Genomic DNA, 16673 nt, shown 5'->3' on the forward strand with positions numbered 1-16673 from the left:
TTAATGAACAAAATGACTTGCCGCTATTCGTGCTGATTGTTGTGTGGGTTTTTGTTTGTTACCCCATTAAGAGGTGCAAAAAAAGGCAACTACCTTCTTTGTGTCCTTTAGAGTGGCTTTCTGTCAGTGCTGCAGCACTGGGGCTCTAGGGATGGGGGTGCAGAGACTATTCCTACAGACAACACTTTTCTCTAGTTTGAAATGAAAAATCAGAGCTGACAAAGAGCGTCTGGCTTTTTTTTTTTTTTTTTTTTTGAGAGTTCCATAAAATCTAAACTTCCAGCTTTGCCTTCAAGGTATTTGAAGGTATTTATTGGCCTATATTTTATGAGGAGGATGGCATGTTTTTATCGCTGTCTGTGGGTGAGAGTCTGTCTCCTTCCACCGTGTGCCAGCAAATCGCCTCCGTTTTGTTTGCCAGGAGTGTGGCCCTTGGGTATGGTTCATAAAGCTCTGAAAAGTGCTGCCCTGTACTTTACTGAAGGTGGAGTGACAGCTGTGCTCAGTGCTGGTGTTTGCTTCTTACAGGTGTGATCCCTGCCAGTTCTCCTTGTACCATGGCTGATATGATTTTCGGCAGCGGGACGGGCCAGTGGGTATGCCCCAACGACCGGCAGCTGGCACTGCGTGCCAAGTGAGTCCTCTTCCTCTCTTTCCAGCCTCTGTTCTAGCCTGAATGGTTTCCTGCTATCTATGTGGAGCACTGGCCTCATCCACAGCCTGTTTGGGAGGCAGAGGTTTGCCTGGCACGCTGACCCCTCTGTACCCTGTGGGGGTGGAATAGGAACCTGCTGAGCTGCTTGGAGCTGCCAACCTGCAGTAGAGTTTGCAGTGGGAGTCCATCCCACCAGCCCTCCCCAAGGTGAAAGAAAGGAGCTTGCCTCCAAGCCTTATCTCTGCAGCACCCTAAATATAACTGATAGCATCCCCCAGCTGCCAGCACTCTTTTGTTTTAGGAACTTGTCACTTGATCTCATTTTCCCCCTGAAGTTAAAATTACTGCATAACCTAAAGACTTAAAAGGATGGAGATGAGTCAAGCTCTGGAACTGCATTTGTTTCTTGGATCCTTTCCTTCTCTGGCAGCCAGTACTTTGCCACTGCCACCTCTGCATTTGTCTGAACCCCTGGGGTCAGCCTGCTGCTGCAGAGTGTTGGAAAAAGGAGGATACCCTGTGTTTTGGGGGGACTGCCTGACCATGAACAGTGCACACCACTGCCACTTCTCCAGCCTGTGCCTCAAAGCCTCAGTAAGACGTTTGTGCCCGAGAGTGCCCTCTGTTCTGCTAACAGCCATAACTTCATCCACTGACCTCTAAACCTCTCCTGAATGGTAATTAATTGAGCTGTGAAAGCTCCTGCCTGTTGCTAAGTGAGCCAAGGAGAAGCATCAGCGGCTGTATATGAGGCACAGAGGGAAGTGGCTTGTTAAAGTCCTTGTGTGAACCTGGGTTTAGACCAAGGGAGGAAATTGCCCAATTTGTATTTCCAAGCGTGCCCAGTGATTTGTGTGTTCAAACTGAGGACCTTAGAAATGTGTGATCAGGAGGGAGCAGAGTGCAGGTAATCCCTAAGTTTGGGAGTCTGCTGTTGGCATTTGTGGTGTCTGGCATCAGCACCCATCTCTGCAAAGGTATCCCCAGGAGAGCCAGCCCCAGGGCACTAGTTTTCTTTATGGGCTAACAGGAGTGAGGGCTTGGAGTGGTGGAATACAAACTGGAGCAGAAAGGGAAGAGGGCAGGGAGAGACAGCACAGCACTTAGTGCTGCTGGAGGAGTGATGTGGTGATGTGGTCAGTGAGAGGAGACTCCTGCTCTGGGTGTTAGTCATGGAACAGATCTCTCTGATGGAAGGCTGACGTGGGTCTGTGTGCCTGGCAGGTTTGGCCCATGGGGCAGGGCAGGGGTTTTGTGCTTTCCTTTCACAGCTGAATTCTGCCCTCCACCCCTCTCCCACAGGCTCCAGACGGGCTGGTCAGTGCACACATTCCAGACTGAGAAGCAGAGGAAGATGCAGGCTCTGAGCTCAAAGGAACTTGAGGTCATTCTGGAAGTCATCCGCAAGGCAGAGAAACTGGACATCATCGAGCAGCAGCGCATTGGGTACAGTCACATTCCTTTGTCCCCTTCCCTCCAAAGGAAAGGTCAGCACAGACAGAGGAGTGGCTCTCCCAGCTGCCTGAGCTCAGCCTCCATCAGTCAGAGCATCCCTTAGGTCAGTTATTTTCCCCTCCCGTGTTGCTTGTTTGGAGGTGATGAACATTGGGAAGGATGAGATGTTTTCCTTCTTCCCATATCCTAAACCTTATGCCTTCTTTGAGCCTTGGGGCTTGCTGTGGCTGCAGCCCTGACACTGTCCCTGGAAAATGCAGCCTGTGCTAAGACATCTGCCCCAGTGGCTCTGGAAGAGGCTGGGAAGATGCCAAGCTGTGCCCAGTGCTGGTGGATGGATGGCTCACAGACTGCTGCTGGCAGTGCACTCAGGTTTTCCCTTGTCCACGCCAGTCCCCTGGGATTTTGCCTGGAGCAGCGAATGAGTTTATGTTCTAGTTGGCTGAGCCCTCTGGATGGTGTTTGCTGGCTTGAATTATTTAATTTACAGGCATCCTTTTGCTGCTGCAGTTTTCCATTTGCTTTCAGTCCTGCTGGAGGTCTGGCCTTAGACTGTGTCTCTGGTTGTCCTACACTTACTACCTTTAAAGCTGGGGAGTTCATCAGCCCTGCAGCATTTCCTGGCAGTGTTTTGTGTTCTTGAGACAGGAAACCCCAGTGACTCCCAGCCTGTGACCAGCAGGCCCAGCTTCCTGCCTCTCCACTTCCCTGTGAGTGCTAAGGAGAACTGACAGTGATGTTTGTGTGATAAATGGGAGAACCCAGCAGCAGCAGCCAGTGACCCTGAGGGGCTGCTTGTTCCTGTGTGGTTGTTGGTGTAGCTGCAACAAGCAATATCCTTGCTGTTCCCGTGCTGGAGCATTCCCTGAAATGCCTTTGTTAACTCCTGGGAGTTCTCTTGTGCCAAAGTCAGGGATCATAAATCCACTAATGATGACTCAGTCTGGCTGTGCAGTCTGACCTCATCACCACGGGCAGTACCTCTTCCAAACAGACCTTGCCTTCCTCTCAGTAGGGACTTGGTTGATGGGACATTAGTGTTAATGAGGATGGGATTGCATGGATAGCAGGATCACTTCTTCCCTGAGCCAGGCACGTGGATGGCTGTGGCTGGTCACAGCCTCTGATGGATGGCCTGGCTGTCACTGCCCCATCTCCAAACGGGTGCCTGAAGATTGCCAAGCAGTGATCTCATGACAGCAGCCTTGCTCTCCACATCCTGCATCCTAATTGCTTCTCCTGCCTTCCTTCCCTTCCCTAGTTCTGCTGTTATGGACATTGTGCATACATATGTGCTTCCTGTCTTGCAGAAGGGCTGTGGAACGAGGCAGAGAGCACTTACTGCCATTCCATACTGCAGCCAAGCTCATTTTGGTCTGATGGCTTCAGTCTGGCCTTCCTGCTTCTAATGGCCTGTGGGCAAGTCATGTGCTTGCAGTGCTGCTTTCAGGGAGTAGATGTAAAAATGGAGAGGGCTTGGCAAGTCTAACTCCTCTGCCCTTTCCCAGTGCTGTCTGACTTGCCCTGGTCTGAGCACTAAAAGGATTTCCTGCTCTACAGGCAGGAAATCTTTGTGCTGAGACTGTGACCTCAGTGACACTGAGCTCTCCTGAAGGATGTAGGAGCCCTTTGTGTGTGGTCTCTGCCCTGTGCCCAGTAGCTGAGCTGGTGATATTCCCAGCCTGATTATTCTGGGCTCAGTGAACATTGAGAGATGAACTTACAGGGGTTTGTATTTCCTGAAGACCAAAATCCAGCTGAGAGAACAGAGTGCAGAGACTGAAGTGAAAGTACATATGGTCCCAGCAAGGGGCCCAGAATGTGCAGAAGAAGCAGAGGTAGGCTGAGTCTGGAGCAGTTTTTTTGGCATACCTCAGTACCAGGTGCTTCCATTTCCAAGGTGAGTGCTGTGACCTCTGCTCTGCCTCTTCCCCTCAGGCGCCTGGTGGAGAGGCTGGAGAACATGAGGAAGAACGCGATGGGGAACGGCCTCTCCCAGTGCCTGCTCTGCAGTGAGCTGCTGGGGCTGCTGGGCAGCACCTCTGTCTTCTGCCAGGACTGCAAAAAGGTGAGTCTGGTCACACAGCTTCCTGCATGCTCCCGGTAACACGTCTGGACTGAGACAGACTCAACTCCATCCTCAAGTTCCAAACCAGTGGGAGGTTTCCAGCTCTGTGCGTCAGTGGCTGCCTCTGTTGTGGGTGCTGCTTGAGAGGCTGTACCTGTTTTCAGGGAGACTCCTGCTCTGCCAGCACCCCAGGGGTGATTGCTGCTGGTCCAGACTGGGCAGCCAAGGGGTTAACCTGTATTGCTGTGGAGATGATCATCTCCAAGGCAACCACCTTATCCTGCCTCTGCTGGGAGACTGGTTTTCCTGCACACCCAGCCCATCTTTCCCTGGGGAGACACCTCTGTGAGTTCCTTCATTTCAGTGTGTTGCCTGTGGAGAGGTGAAGGTATCAGTTGGGTGCAGAAGTGTTTCTGACTCGATGGTGGAAGGGAGCAGCCTCTGCTGGCTCTGGCCCTGTTGGGTACTGGCACCAATGTCACTGCCCTGAGGAGATGTCCTGTGGAGTTGGACCTGCTCTGCTTCATGGTTGGCTGCAGCATTGCTGGGCTTAGAGCTCTTGCAGGAGAGGAAAGGGAGGTGGGTGCCCATGCAGCCAGACCCTCCATCACACTCATGGGCCCAGGAGCTGATGTGAGCTGTGCTGCCTTTGATGTCAAGTAGGTTTCTCCACTGGTTCCAGTTAGCAGGAGTAACTGGGCTGAGACAGGGATTAGGCAGAAGAAGATAAGGCAGTGACTGGGAATGGAAACACAAATCTTGGAGCCCCTGGGTCAGAAGCAGGGGAGAAGCAGCCTTTTAGCAAAGGGTGGGGAGGGAAGCAGCAGTGGTGCCCTGGGAGGTGCAAGGTGTGGTTTGAATGGGAGCTGCAGGTCAGCTGTGAGTGTAGGATCTGTGCTCATGGCCTGTGGAGAAGAAAGGGCTGGACCACAGGCAGGACACGGCTGGCTGCTTCCTGTATTTCAAGCATGTGGAATAACAGGATGTGCTCTATTCCTGCCTTTTTCCCTTGGCAATTCTGCTCTCACCTTGTCGGAAGCCAGCTAGGTCACATTGCCACAGGGCTTTCCAACCTCCCTCCTCTGAGCCCTGTGCACTATTGAGGAAGCAGAAGCTGATTCAGACATTTCCCAGCCCTGTCCATTTGCAGCTGCAGGTAGTAACCCCCAGCTGGTTAGACAGCATGAGCCTGAGGCTCTGTGACCAGAAAACTCCAGAGGGGCTGGCTTTTTTCCTTTTTTTAAAAAATGATTATTCCCTCTTTGTCTGGACTCTGTTGGGCAGTTCAGGAGCATTCATATCCAGGTTGATTTCAGGGGAGACTATTTTTCCAGCATGCATTTTGTAGCTGTTTTCAGCTTGGCTGCACTTTTCAGCTGTGTGCCAAGCTCAGGGCAATGCTGCCTGGGTGCCCTGGGCTTCTCTCCTTACTGCTTTTTAATGTTGTGGAGTGAGCTCAGGGAACAGTCAACCCTTTGGCAAAGCACAGACTGAACTGTTACTTTCAGCTTGTTCCCTCTCGTCCACGGATATCCATCACTCATGCAGTGCTGTATGCAATAAGCAATTTGTCAGGGAATTATGGATTCTTAAAGTTCATATTTTTCTTGCTGGAATTGTTCTGTTACCATCTCATTGCAGCCTGTTTAGTCCAATAACAGGGATTGTAATGATGCATCTGAAACATAGCAAAGGACTTAGCTCCAGCAAGTCCCTTCTGCTGAATAGAGGCTCTGCATTTCTTGAAGCCTAATGGATCTTCGAAATGCCACTTTCTGCTTTATGAAGAATGCTTTTAATATTGTTTTTTATGATCTTAGAAATAAAGGCATCATGGCAAGACAAAGATGTATGCAAATCCATATGTGCTAACAGCAGCAGTAGTTAGACAAAGCACAACTTGGCATTTACCATGCAGAGAGGATCAGTGTCATGTATAAAAGGTGAAGTATGAGTAGAAGAAAGTGCTTTGTCTTGTATTTAATAAGGAATGAGGCTGCATTTAATGCCTTTGATTTTTATGTCTTCTTCTGAGGGGCTGTGAGTGATGCTCAATTTTCCAGCTCGTCTGCAGAGAAAGGGAGGAGGAAAGCCCTGGTTTATATTGGAATTTTCAAAATTTATGGCTAGGAATAAAATCACTTGGAAACTTCCACTAGAGGGAGCGTTTGAATGTGCTATCTGAGTGGGAACTGGGATCTTTGAGGGTACTTCAGACTGGGCTGCTCCCTCAAATTTTGGGTTGAGAGGAGAATTTGGGCTAGTTCAGGTGGTGTCTACTAGTTGCATCTGCAAATCCTCCTTGGCTTGGGTAGCACCATGTTGAGTATTGATGCAGCAGATCCAATAGGTTGTTCCTTACTTCTCTGGGAGGATGAGGACAGGAACAGTGAGATGAAGAAGAGCACCAACCTCTGTGGAGCTGCTGGTGCCTCCATCCTTTCTGTGCAGCGTGAATTGGGGACAGACCTGTCTTTGGGCTACACTGACCAAAAATACTTGATCCTTTATTCATGCAATATTCATGCCACAGGTACCATCCTTCTGCCACTCAAATCTGGGCACTGTGAGGGCTGAGTGAGCCACTGAGACTTTCATCCCTGACCACAGACCTGCTGGTTCACAGCCTTGTTAGGGACATATGTAAGATCTTACCTGGGGAGATTAAGTTCTCATGTGTCTCAGCAAGGTTTTGCTCTCCAGGATCAAAGAATTGAGCCAATTTCTCATTCAAGCTGTATGCCAAGGCTGATAGGCATCAGCTTCATTATATAATATTGGGTGATTCAGGCTGTAAATGGCTTGTAATGCCAGCTGAGCTCCCTTGTGCAGCAATAAGGGCTGTGCAGCACTATCAGGCAATGTGTGTAGCCACAGTTGTGCCCACTTCCCAAAGATCCACAAATCAATAGCAGTGAGTGTGTGGGTTTTAAAGCTACATGAGTGAGGGAAGGGAGGAGAGGACTTCCAGTCTTGCACTTGGACTTGGTTACAGTTGCTTTTCATGCCACAGGATTAGGATTTATTTAGAGGAACAAAAAAAAAAAAAAAAAGCACTCTGGAAATATGCCTATGGGTCATGAGGTTTGATTTGCCCTGTCCAGTTGTGTTCTTGCTTTGGAGTCAGAGGCTCTGCTGTAGATATCTCATGCCCATATTGACCTGAAGCAGCTTCCTGCAATCAATGGTTCTCCAGGATAAATAGGAAAATCGTGCCATGCTTAGGTTTCTAAGGAAAGCAGAACAGAGCTGTTTGGACAGATACTTCTCAGCCTTCTCTCTCCCAAGGGCTCTCTGTGGCTATGAGGAGTTGCTAACACCGCTTTTTTTTTCTTCTTTTTTTTTTTTTTTTTTCCTCTCTCTCCTTGTTTCAGAAAGTTTGTACCAAGTGTGGAATAGAAACTGTTGGAGCCCAGAAACGTCCTCTTTGGCTGTGCAAGATCTGCAGTGAACAGAGAGAGGTAAAATAGAGCTGTGGAGAGATGGGGCTCAGCAGCATTCACCTGTCTGTCTGTGCAGAGCACGTGTGGGCTCTTCCCTGTGCCTGGACACTTGGGAGACAGCCTGGGATGAGATTTGGGAGGCTTGGCTGGAGGACAGGCAGGCTCAAACACACACAGTGGTGCTAACTTTGGTTTGTGAAGAGGGAAAAAAACCACACAGGCACCTGCAGCCTGGATGGCTTTGTGGAATTTTTCTAGCTATGGCCATAAAGAGATTGTTAGCTTTTACTCCTTTCCTCCTAGCTCTGTGGCAAATAAACATGGTTAACTGGTTCTCTAATACAACTTCAGAGATGTAGAGCATAACTGCAATATTTCTCCCTCTAAAAATAACTAGGATTGCAGCTTTTAAATCTGTTTTCCTCCCTGCCTGCGAAATCCCATAACTTGCCACTGTGTGAGACTTCTAATGCAGGTCTCTAAATTTTTATATCCTTCATCCTTGACTTTATGCTGCAAAAAAAAAAAAGTAATGGCCTGCCTCAATTCTTGTCTGCCAGCCAGCATTCACCAAGATCAGGGCTCACAGATCTATGGTGAAGTCTGTGAATTTGTTCTGTGATTACAGAACGATTTTCGCTTGTTCCCATCAATTTAATTTGGCCTTTTGCTTGTGGTCCTTGAACATCAATCCAGTGCAGCTATTTCTGACCAGTGCAACCGACCGTATAACCTGGGTGCTCTGCTAAATCAATTTCTGGAGTGTAGTGAGAGCATTTGTGCAGGTGTTAGAGATGCTGAAATTTTCTTGTATTAGTTGTTGAAACTTAGCATCATTTAGGTTTTAGCATTGGAGGGGATTGTTTGTGTGGGAGCACTCACAGAGTCCACGTTCAGGTAAGGTGAAGGAGACACAGATGCTGTTGGTCTTTGCTGTCTGAGCAGCAGTGTGAGTGTGGGTAGAGCAGCCAGAGAGCATTCCCTAGTCACTGGACAGAGAAGAAGAATATTAACCTGTTCAGTATGTGCTACATGTGACCAGTGGTGAGAGTGCAATAACCTTCAGTGCTCACTCTCTCTGTGAAACCTGAGATCCAGCCAAAGTGCTTTCCTAATGAAAATGGATGGAACTTTCTTTCTTAGACTAACTAAAATATAGCCTCATCTTACCTCCCAACCCTAAGCTGCTGCTTGATTTTGCAATTCTCTTTAAGGTTGGTTCAGGTCTGTCTCCTTTCCTGTTTGGTGCCCTGAACTGGAGAAGGTTGGAAGGGTTGCTGTGAACATGCAGCCAGGCATCAAGTCATACATCCCCTCTTGTCTTCTCACATGCTCTGCCTTTAGTTTGGGGGAATTGGAAATTGAGAATTAGCAGAAGCCTCAAGGCATGTCAAGCAGTGCAAGGAAGTTGAGGCAAATCAGAATAACTGCCTGGAAAGTGGCTTTGATGAGAGGCTTTGGTCTTCATTGAGTGTCTGAGGAGAGATGAGGCTCTTGGGCCTCAGGCTGATGACTGGTCCTAGTGCAGTCCCTGAAGCTGGTTCAGGTGTCATGATAGTACTGGGCACACACTAAATGAACAGGTTTCTTTTAAGAGCTTGTGTTCACAACCTGCTCCTTGTTGCTGTCTGTTTCTGTGCTCTGGCTCTGTCTTGTCTTGCCATCTGCTCTGGACCAGACCCATTTGGCCATGCTCTTTGCTGAAGGTTGTGTTTGCTCTCACTGAGTGCAGATGGATGTCTGCTCTTTGGGATCAGATAGTCTCATTTCTGTCTGACTGCTGAATCCCATGTATGGTGAGTAGGTATCGGCCCCATTTTATTTCCTGGGGTCCAGACAGAGTTTCAGGAATGCACTGGAGCACTTAGAGTTGTGTGATGGAGTAAAAGGTCAATATCATCCTGCCTTCTCAGTGCACGGTGTGACTGAGCAATGTTCTCCTTTAGCCAAAGAAATACACACTTAAAGAAGGTTGGTCCCAGGCCACAGAGCTCTGGCAACACCTCCCAACTTGTCAGACCCCTAAACTTGGCCACCTGTGGTAGGTGAGTACTTGATGCTGGTATGGAGTCCCTCTCCCCAGGTGATGTGATGAGCTGTGGTGTTTCCAAGAGAGGTGATTCCCTCCACATCAGCACTTTGATCACTGCCTAATTTTCTGAACCACTGCTCAAGCTATTTGGGCATGATATTTGTGAAGCTCTTGACTCTGTTAGAGACTGCCAGGCACTGGAGTGAGAAAGGGAGGTCATTTGGAAACCTGAGTGGAGTAAATAATGTTGGCTAGAGTTAATCAGTGTCATCTGGCTGGGAGGAGAACCTCAGACAGTAATTGTCCCCTCTGGTCTCTGCCATGCATTGTGTGAGCACGTGAGGCTTCAGACCCACCAGGATCTCAGGCCAGGTTGGTGTGGTTGGACATTCTCATATACTAGCTAACAGCTGCAGTGTGTGGCATTGTTCATACATGCTAAAGCTTTCATCCCTCCATCTCTCTCATGGTTATTTAGCCCTGTGGGTTGGCTTGATTTAAGCTAGCATAAGTTTAGTGACATCTGGTAGTCATCTCCTTTTGCTGTGTGGACAGAATCTGTGCTGGCTTCAGTTATGATTAAGTCATCACTCTGCCTGGGTCAAAATGAAGACCAAAGTATCAAGCTGTGTTTACATCAGTTTTTTCAGCTGGAGTCAAGTGCTTGGTGCCCACAGATCCCTTTGGGAATCCCAAGCTCAGTCATTCAGAGGTGTTCTCTGCTGCTGTTTCCTTGAAAACCTCCACTGGGGAGGCTGTGCTGCATAGTGATGAGGAACAAGTTGCTCTGACACTGTCTTATTTCTGGAGACTGGAGGCGATTAATGGATTCTGCCTGCTGCTTGCATCCAGGTCATCCAGAAGCAGGGCAGCATGTTTGGCAGTGCTTGAGCTGCTGTGCATGATGGGCACACGCAGGGTGAGGGTCTCCAGGGGGCCAGGAGGAGCTGGGTGGAAAGTACTGTGTTCATAGCTGGGAGAAGACAGAGCCTGGATGCTCCTGCTGGCAAAGAGAACATCCCCAAGGGCCAGCAGACACCCCTGCATGAATAGTGCAGCTCTTCTTCCTGAAATAAGATCCACCTCACCTGCTTTAGGCCAGAACTGGCCTGTTGGAGATGCCACTTGTCCCAGGTGTTTGCTATGGAAAACCCCTTTGTTCTTCCAGTATCCTGTGAACGTTTTCCCTTCCAGTATCTTCTGAGGGCAGTGAAATTAAAGCAGATATGGATAGTGATTTGTTTTGCCCCTGCAAGCAAGAGTAGAACCAAATTCAGTCATGTCCACATTTACTTTCGAGGGCAAAAATCTCTCTTCTTCCCTCCTTCATGTGCTGTGTTGCCTTTCTTGGCTTTGCATATTGCATTGCCATTCTGGAGACAGCACAGAGAGCTGATCCTCCTTGGGACAGTCCTGTCCCTGCATGTGTATGGAATCCCGTGGGGAGATCAGGATGCTAATCCTGGCTGCAGCAAACACTGGCTGTGGGTTTGCAGTGAGCCTGTTTGCTGATGTGGCAGGGAGACACCCATGGGAGTCAGAGTCCAGAGCAGAAAGGGAGCAGGTCCTCCAGTGAAACAGGCTGATTGCAGCAGCTGTCAGAGGAGGAGCACTGGCCTGGGAGGAGCAGTTGTGGGTATGTGGGATGATTCCTTGCTGCCAGGCCTCTGGCAGAGCATGTGAGCTTGATAACAGCTTGGGCAGCAGTGCCTATGCTGAATGAATCATGTGTGGCTCAAGCCTGCTGTCACCTCCTGACCTGGAGAGGAACTGGGACCTGCTGTGTTCTGTCAAATCCCTGCTCAGCCATTTCACTCTCTGCACAGCCTTGTTTTGACTGATACCACCAGTTTCTGCAAAGCACCTTCCTGAATTACCCCTTTATATATATATTTTTACATCTATATCCATAATTAGCGATGCTATCATTGTAATTAAAATCCTCTTGGAAGCATTTGTGCACATTTCCATTTGAATTGACACATCCAAAATTGTAGCAATAATGAAAGCAGTTCCAGGAGGATGGGGGAGAGCTTTTTTTTTTTTGCTTTAAACCCCAGCGAATCTGAAAGGGAGTGTCAGCTACCAGGGACCTGTTAAAAGTTTTAATTTTCCCCCTCTGCTTCACTTCCCTTTTAATTTCTTCTCCCTCACTTAACAGTGTTTTCATGGCTGGCTGCATTTCTCAGTTTATCACAGTAAACCATGCAGGGAAAGGAGATTACTGCACTAGAGGAACAGAGTCATCTCCTCCCCTTTTGCCCCCAGGGCTTCCCTTTTTACATATACACTCATAGCATTTTGAACATTCTAAAGCAACATAGCCCAGGGTTATTCCTGCCTGGCATGATGATTTCCTGGCCAAAAAAAAAAACCCCATCCCGATGGAGAGGAGTGTTTATTTTGGGTGAATCTGGATTGAATCGAAGCGATGTGCACCTGTTTGCAATTGAAAGAACTCATCAATAGCCTCTGCCGTATTATTTTGGGGGTGGGAGCAAGTAGTTAGACTCAAAATAGTGTCCTCTAGAATAGAGCCACAGGGAGAGAGAAAAAAAAAAGAGAGGTCTGATTGAAAGGGGAATGATAAATCGTTGAAAGGCTGGCAGCACTGCAGCTTGAGAAACGTCAGGGTCAGGGGTGCGATGGATTTTGCTATTCCGGAAACAAAGCTCCGAATAGTAATTTCACTGCCTTTTAATTTTCCTCGTCCTCAAGTGCTGAATGTGGGAGTTGACAACAGATTGCTGTAAATAATGTAATTGGAAATCTCTGTGTTATGGAAAAGCAGATGAATGCAAATAACGAAGCTGAAGAGAGCTGGTTCTTTCTCCCTGCCAGGGGTTTGCAGTATGCCAGAGCTGTAGCAGAATGCTGGGACAAAGTGAGTGTGTGGGCATGTGCTGTGTGCAGGCAGAGAGGTCTTCCTGGGGTGGCTGCATTTGCAGGGGCCTTTTCACTCTAGCCCACGAGAACCTGCTTCCACACCTTTTGGGAGACTGAGGAGTATTGCTGGTGTCAGCATGGGAGGGTACAGGTGGTGGTTTTCCTCTCACCCCGCTCAGCCTGCAGCAAAGAAAGAGGCTGCAGGGTGAAAACAGGCACGAGCAGGAGGTGGTAAAGCACAATCCTTTCTAAGCATCCCTGTTGGGGTGTTGTTTGGTGAAGCGAACTCTGGGGGGGCTGCAAGTGTTTGTTATGTTTCCTTCAGCTGTGATCCCATTCCTTCATCAGCAAGTCCTCATGTTTTCCCTGTTTAGGAGGTTGTTTTAGCACTTGTGTGCTCGGAGAAGTTTGAGCAATAACATGTGTTTCAGCAGGGCCCAGTGATTCTCTGTTAGGTCCCATTTACAGGCTGCACTTGAAAGTGCTCAATAAAATAAGCATCTGCTTCTGTGAGTCTCATCCTATAGCTGTAATGATGGCTTGATGCAACTTTGATAGGAGCATTTTCAGGGTTATAAAAGGCATTGAGTTCTCTGGACTTGTCATGGCCACGACCATTAAATTGCTTTGAAGTAATAAAAAAAGGAGTGTGATGCTAAAGCAGCTCTCCTCCCCCACTTTGCTTTAGGTGCCAGGGAAGGCAGAAGGATGAAGAGCCTAAGGGAGTCAGTATTTAGCATGGATTTTGGTCTTGTTTGGGACAGTTTGAGTGCAGTGGACCAGGGACAGATGGTGAATGGTGGTGTGGCTGCTCTGTCCCGAGCCACACGCTGGGTCACCACATCCTGCTCTGGGGTAATGTAGGTACTGCTCTTTATTCCCCTCTGTCAAGCACTCAGAGCAAGGGATGATCAATATTCCTTAATGCTGGGTTGTTTCAAGAGACTGGAAGGGTCTGGCTGTCCCTCTTGGTGAAATCCCAGCTCCACCCAAACTTAGGCTGCCCTGGGGAACAGAATTCACCTTAACGTGGCAACAGGACTGGTGGGAGCAACATTCTCTCCTCCTAAGAAAGAGCAGGTTCCTGCTGGTAAACAGAAGTTTTATTCTTGAAGCACAGTTACAGATTTCTGAATTTAAAATCAAGCAAGAACTTTGCTGTCAGGCCACTCTTGAGATCAATCGAGCTGCCATCGATGGCAGTCAGCAGCATCGATCTGTTTTGATGCATGGATGCTAAAACTGACCTGTGTGCAGAACAGAACGTGATCTGGGATCATTTGGGCTGGGCCATGCTGCTAACCAGGCAGGGCAGAGGGACTGAATTCAAACAGGGCAGAGCATCCTGCTGCAGCTCTTTTAGAGCTGATCTCAAAACAATTTCAATGCTGCTGTAAGAAGTCCAAACTCTATTAGAAGCACCAATTTAAAGCGAATATGTATGCAGAGAATCAATTTTATACGAGTATTACCACATCAGAGCTGGGTGTATTATATCATTAACTCTTTCTGTAACGACTTGCTTTGGGGTAGTGAGAAACCTGGGGGTGACCAGCCTTTGTTCCAACAATCCATGCTGTGTCTGATTGGTTTTATGGTGTGCCCAAATTGTAGTTCGCCTGAAGATAATAGGTCTCTCCAGTGCTTCAAATTAAATTACAGATGTTGCAAGGTCTGTTCAGAGAGCAACTGCACCAAAGGGTTGTTTCCTCCCCAACAGTTTATACAGGGAAGGTATGTGTGATCCAGCACACCCAGTGTGCAGCAGGGGATGGATGACCTGCCCTCCTCAAGCCATGGCACAGGCATTCAACCCCCTGTCTGCTGCAGTTTTCTTCTCCTGCTGCTCCCAAGGCCTCCAGCCTTCCTCAGACAAAGGTGACCAGGGCTTGCCCAGCCTGCAGCTCCTGCTTGGTGCATGTTTATCTGAGCTGCAGTCAGCTAAGCTCCATGTAGAGATGTTTGTCCCAGGTCTAAGGAACATTGCATTTCCTGATTCTCGAGTTTGTAGGGATAGCAGAGCCTGTTCCTCCAGGGTCTCTGTGCTGCACTGCTCTGTGCTGTTGTACACACTGTACCAAGCACTGCTGGCAGAGGGGACAGAAGGAGCTGTGTCAGCTTGTGCCTTGACTGGTTGGGTCTCTGTTTTGGCTGTTTGCATAGTGGTGAAGAAGCTAGGGAAGTGTCCTGCCTGCCAAGGCTCCCTCTGTAGAAGAGGAACGTGCAGTCTTGGGGAATTGGCTTCCCAGCTCTTTGCTTGGATGACAGACTCACCATCCTGCTGGGTTGTTACCCAGCAGGAAAACGTTGGTGTATTTGTAGGGTGCTCTCACCTTCTGGTTTCTGGATCCTACTGTGGTGCACGAGTGTGTCTCGTGCACTCTTCAAGTAACTGATGTGTGTGCTGAGTCCCAGCAATGCTCTGCTTTCTTCTGCTGGGTGCTCTTCTTTTAAAAACCACACTACTAGCTTCCCCTCTGAACTCAGAACACCTTCACTTGGCTTTCAAGACCCCAAACACAGAGATCTGAGCTCTCTGTGTTGATGGCTCTGGGCTAGGAACCAGGCAACCTGCTGAGCAATCTCCTCCCATCAGTGAAACAGAGCTGCTGGTGTCCTGCTTTTTGTGTCTGTATGAGAACTCCTGGGTGCCAGGTCTTGTCACTGCTCTAAATGCAAATTTCAGTGCATTTCTGCAGTTAGGGATATCTGCATTTGCACCCATTGCCATCATGGTGATACTGTCTGTAAAACACTTTGGGAGCTTGGGGTGGGAATGCTGATAATCTCCTTCACTCTGAACAGAAGTGCAAAGTTTCAACCCCTTGCATGAAATAGAAAATTATATTTTTACTATATTAACTTATTTCTGCCCTGGCTATCTCATTAGCTCATTATTAGACTGCTGGGAGGCACAAATGAATTAGGTTTGTAGGGGCCATTTCTCCTTGTCTGAGCTGCCACCCTTTTCCCTTCCTCTGGCTCACAGCAGACTTTATATTAAATATAGTTAATAGAGAGCCTTCATCACAAGCTGCATTAAAACTGAATTGGAGACAAGAGGCCTTTCTTACAGGAGATATTACAGTTTAGTGCTTGCAGTCCATTTCCTGCTGCAGGTTCAGGTTATTTGAGTGTTGTTCTTCTCATCCTGGGGGTTTCAAGCTCATTAAATAATCTGCTTGGCCTGAATTGCTCTGTGAGATGAACATTGAGGTTGTGCCATTTGGTACAGCATGAGGTGACACCTGTGTTGTCCCATTCCCCAACTGCTACTGGTCTTTGACTCCCTCAGAAGTTAAGCAACCCAGGCTGAGGGACCTGGCCCAGGAGGAGAGACTCAGCAGGGCTTGCTGCTCCTCCAGCCAGTGCAGGGTTTATTTTACTCTAAGCAGAGCATGTGTTTGAGTCTATTGCCACTCATGGCACCTGCATGCTGTCTCCAGAAAGTTTTTCTTTTTGTGCTTTCCCAACAGGCTTTACCTTCCAGTCTTTGAGTGTGGTCAAGGCAGCTCAGAGGGAATGGCTGAGCCAAGCTTGGTGGGGAGCTCATTTCCTGATAGTCATGCTCTCTCACTGTAAAAACCCAGGCTTTAAAGTGCTGTGTCTCTGTCTCTGACAGGTTTGGAAAAGATCTGGTGCATGGTTCTACAAAGGGCTGCCCAAGTACATCACACCTTTGAAGAGCAGCAGCAAACCCATTGAGCTGCACCCACAGCCTTGGCAGAACGAGCCAACTATGCCAGAGGCAGAGAGTGTCGGGACCAGCAGATCCTTCACCTGGGCCAGGGGAAAAGGTTGGTTGTCTGCTCCGTGCCCAGGAAGCAGGTGGGAACAGGACCTAGTTTCTACTGTTGCTAGCAGGATTCAGCTAACAGCTAACTGTTAGAGGTGAGGGCTAGCAAGGCGTGGTGTGTTTCCCATATGGGCAGTGTTGGGGTTTTATGCTGTGGTATGGGGTTTTTTTGGGTTTCACTGTTATTTAAGGGCACATTAGTGGCCCAAACGAGACCCAGTCCTCCTGGATTCCCTGTCCTTCAGTCCACCCCTGATTTCCTCTGTTCCTTGCAGCCCCCACAGTTTTGCTGGGACTGCCAAGGGAGGGATGAGCCGTGAAGCAGACACCTGTCTGCA

At 48.5% G+C, this 16673-nt stretch overlaps 1 protein-coding gene across 1 annotated transcript in view; it reads left to right on the forward strand.

Annotated features, from left to right (window-relative positions):
• The first annotated feature begins 557 nt into the window (after positions 1–557).
• RPH3AL (rabphilin 3A-like (without C2 domains)) overlaps positions 558–16673 on the forward strand; it is a 28629-nt gene continuing 12513 nt past the window's right edge. The window contains exons 1-5 of the mRNA XM_009084424.1: positions 558–634; positions 1958–2101; positions 4049–4178; positions 7553–7639; positions 16162–16336. Of these exons, the coding sequence (XP_009082672.1) occupies positions 558–634; positions 1958–2101; positions 4049–4178; positions 7553–7639; positions 16162–16336 (613 nt within the window). The remainder of the gene's footprint in view (positions 635–1957; positions 2102–4048; positions 4179–7552; positions 7640–16161; positions 16337–16673) is intronic.

This window comes from Acanthisitta chloris, unplaced genomic scaffold, assembly GCF_000695815.1.
Source record: "Acanthisitta chloris isolate BGI_N310 unplaced genomic scaffold, ASM69581v1 scaffold17091, whole genome shotgun sequence".
Lineage (NCBI taxonomy): Eukaryota > Metazoa > Chordata > Aves > Passeriformes > Acanthisittidae > Acanthisitta > Acanthisitta chloris.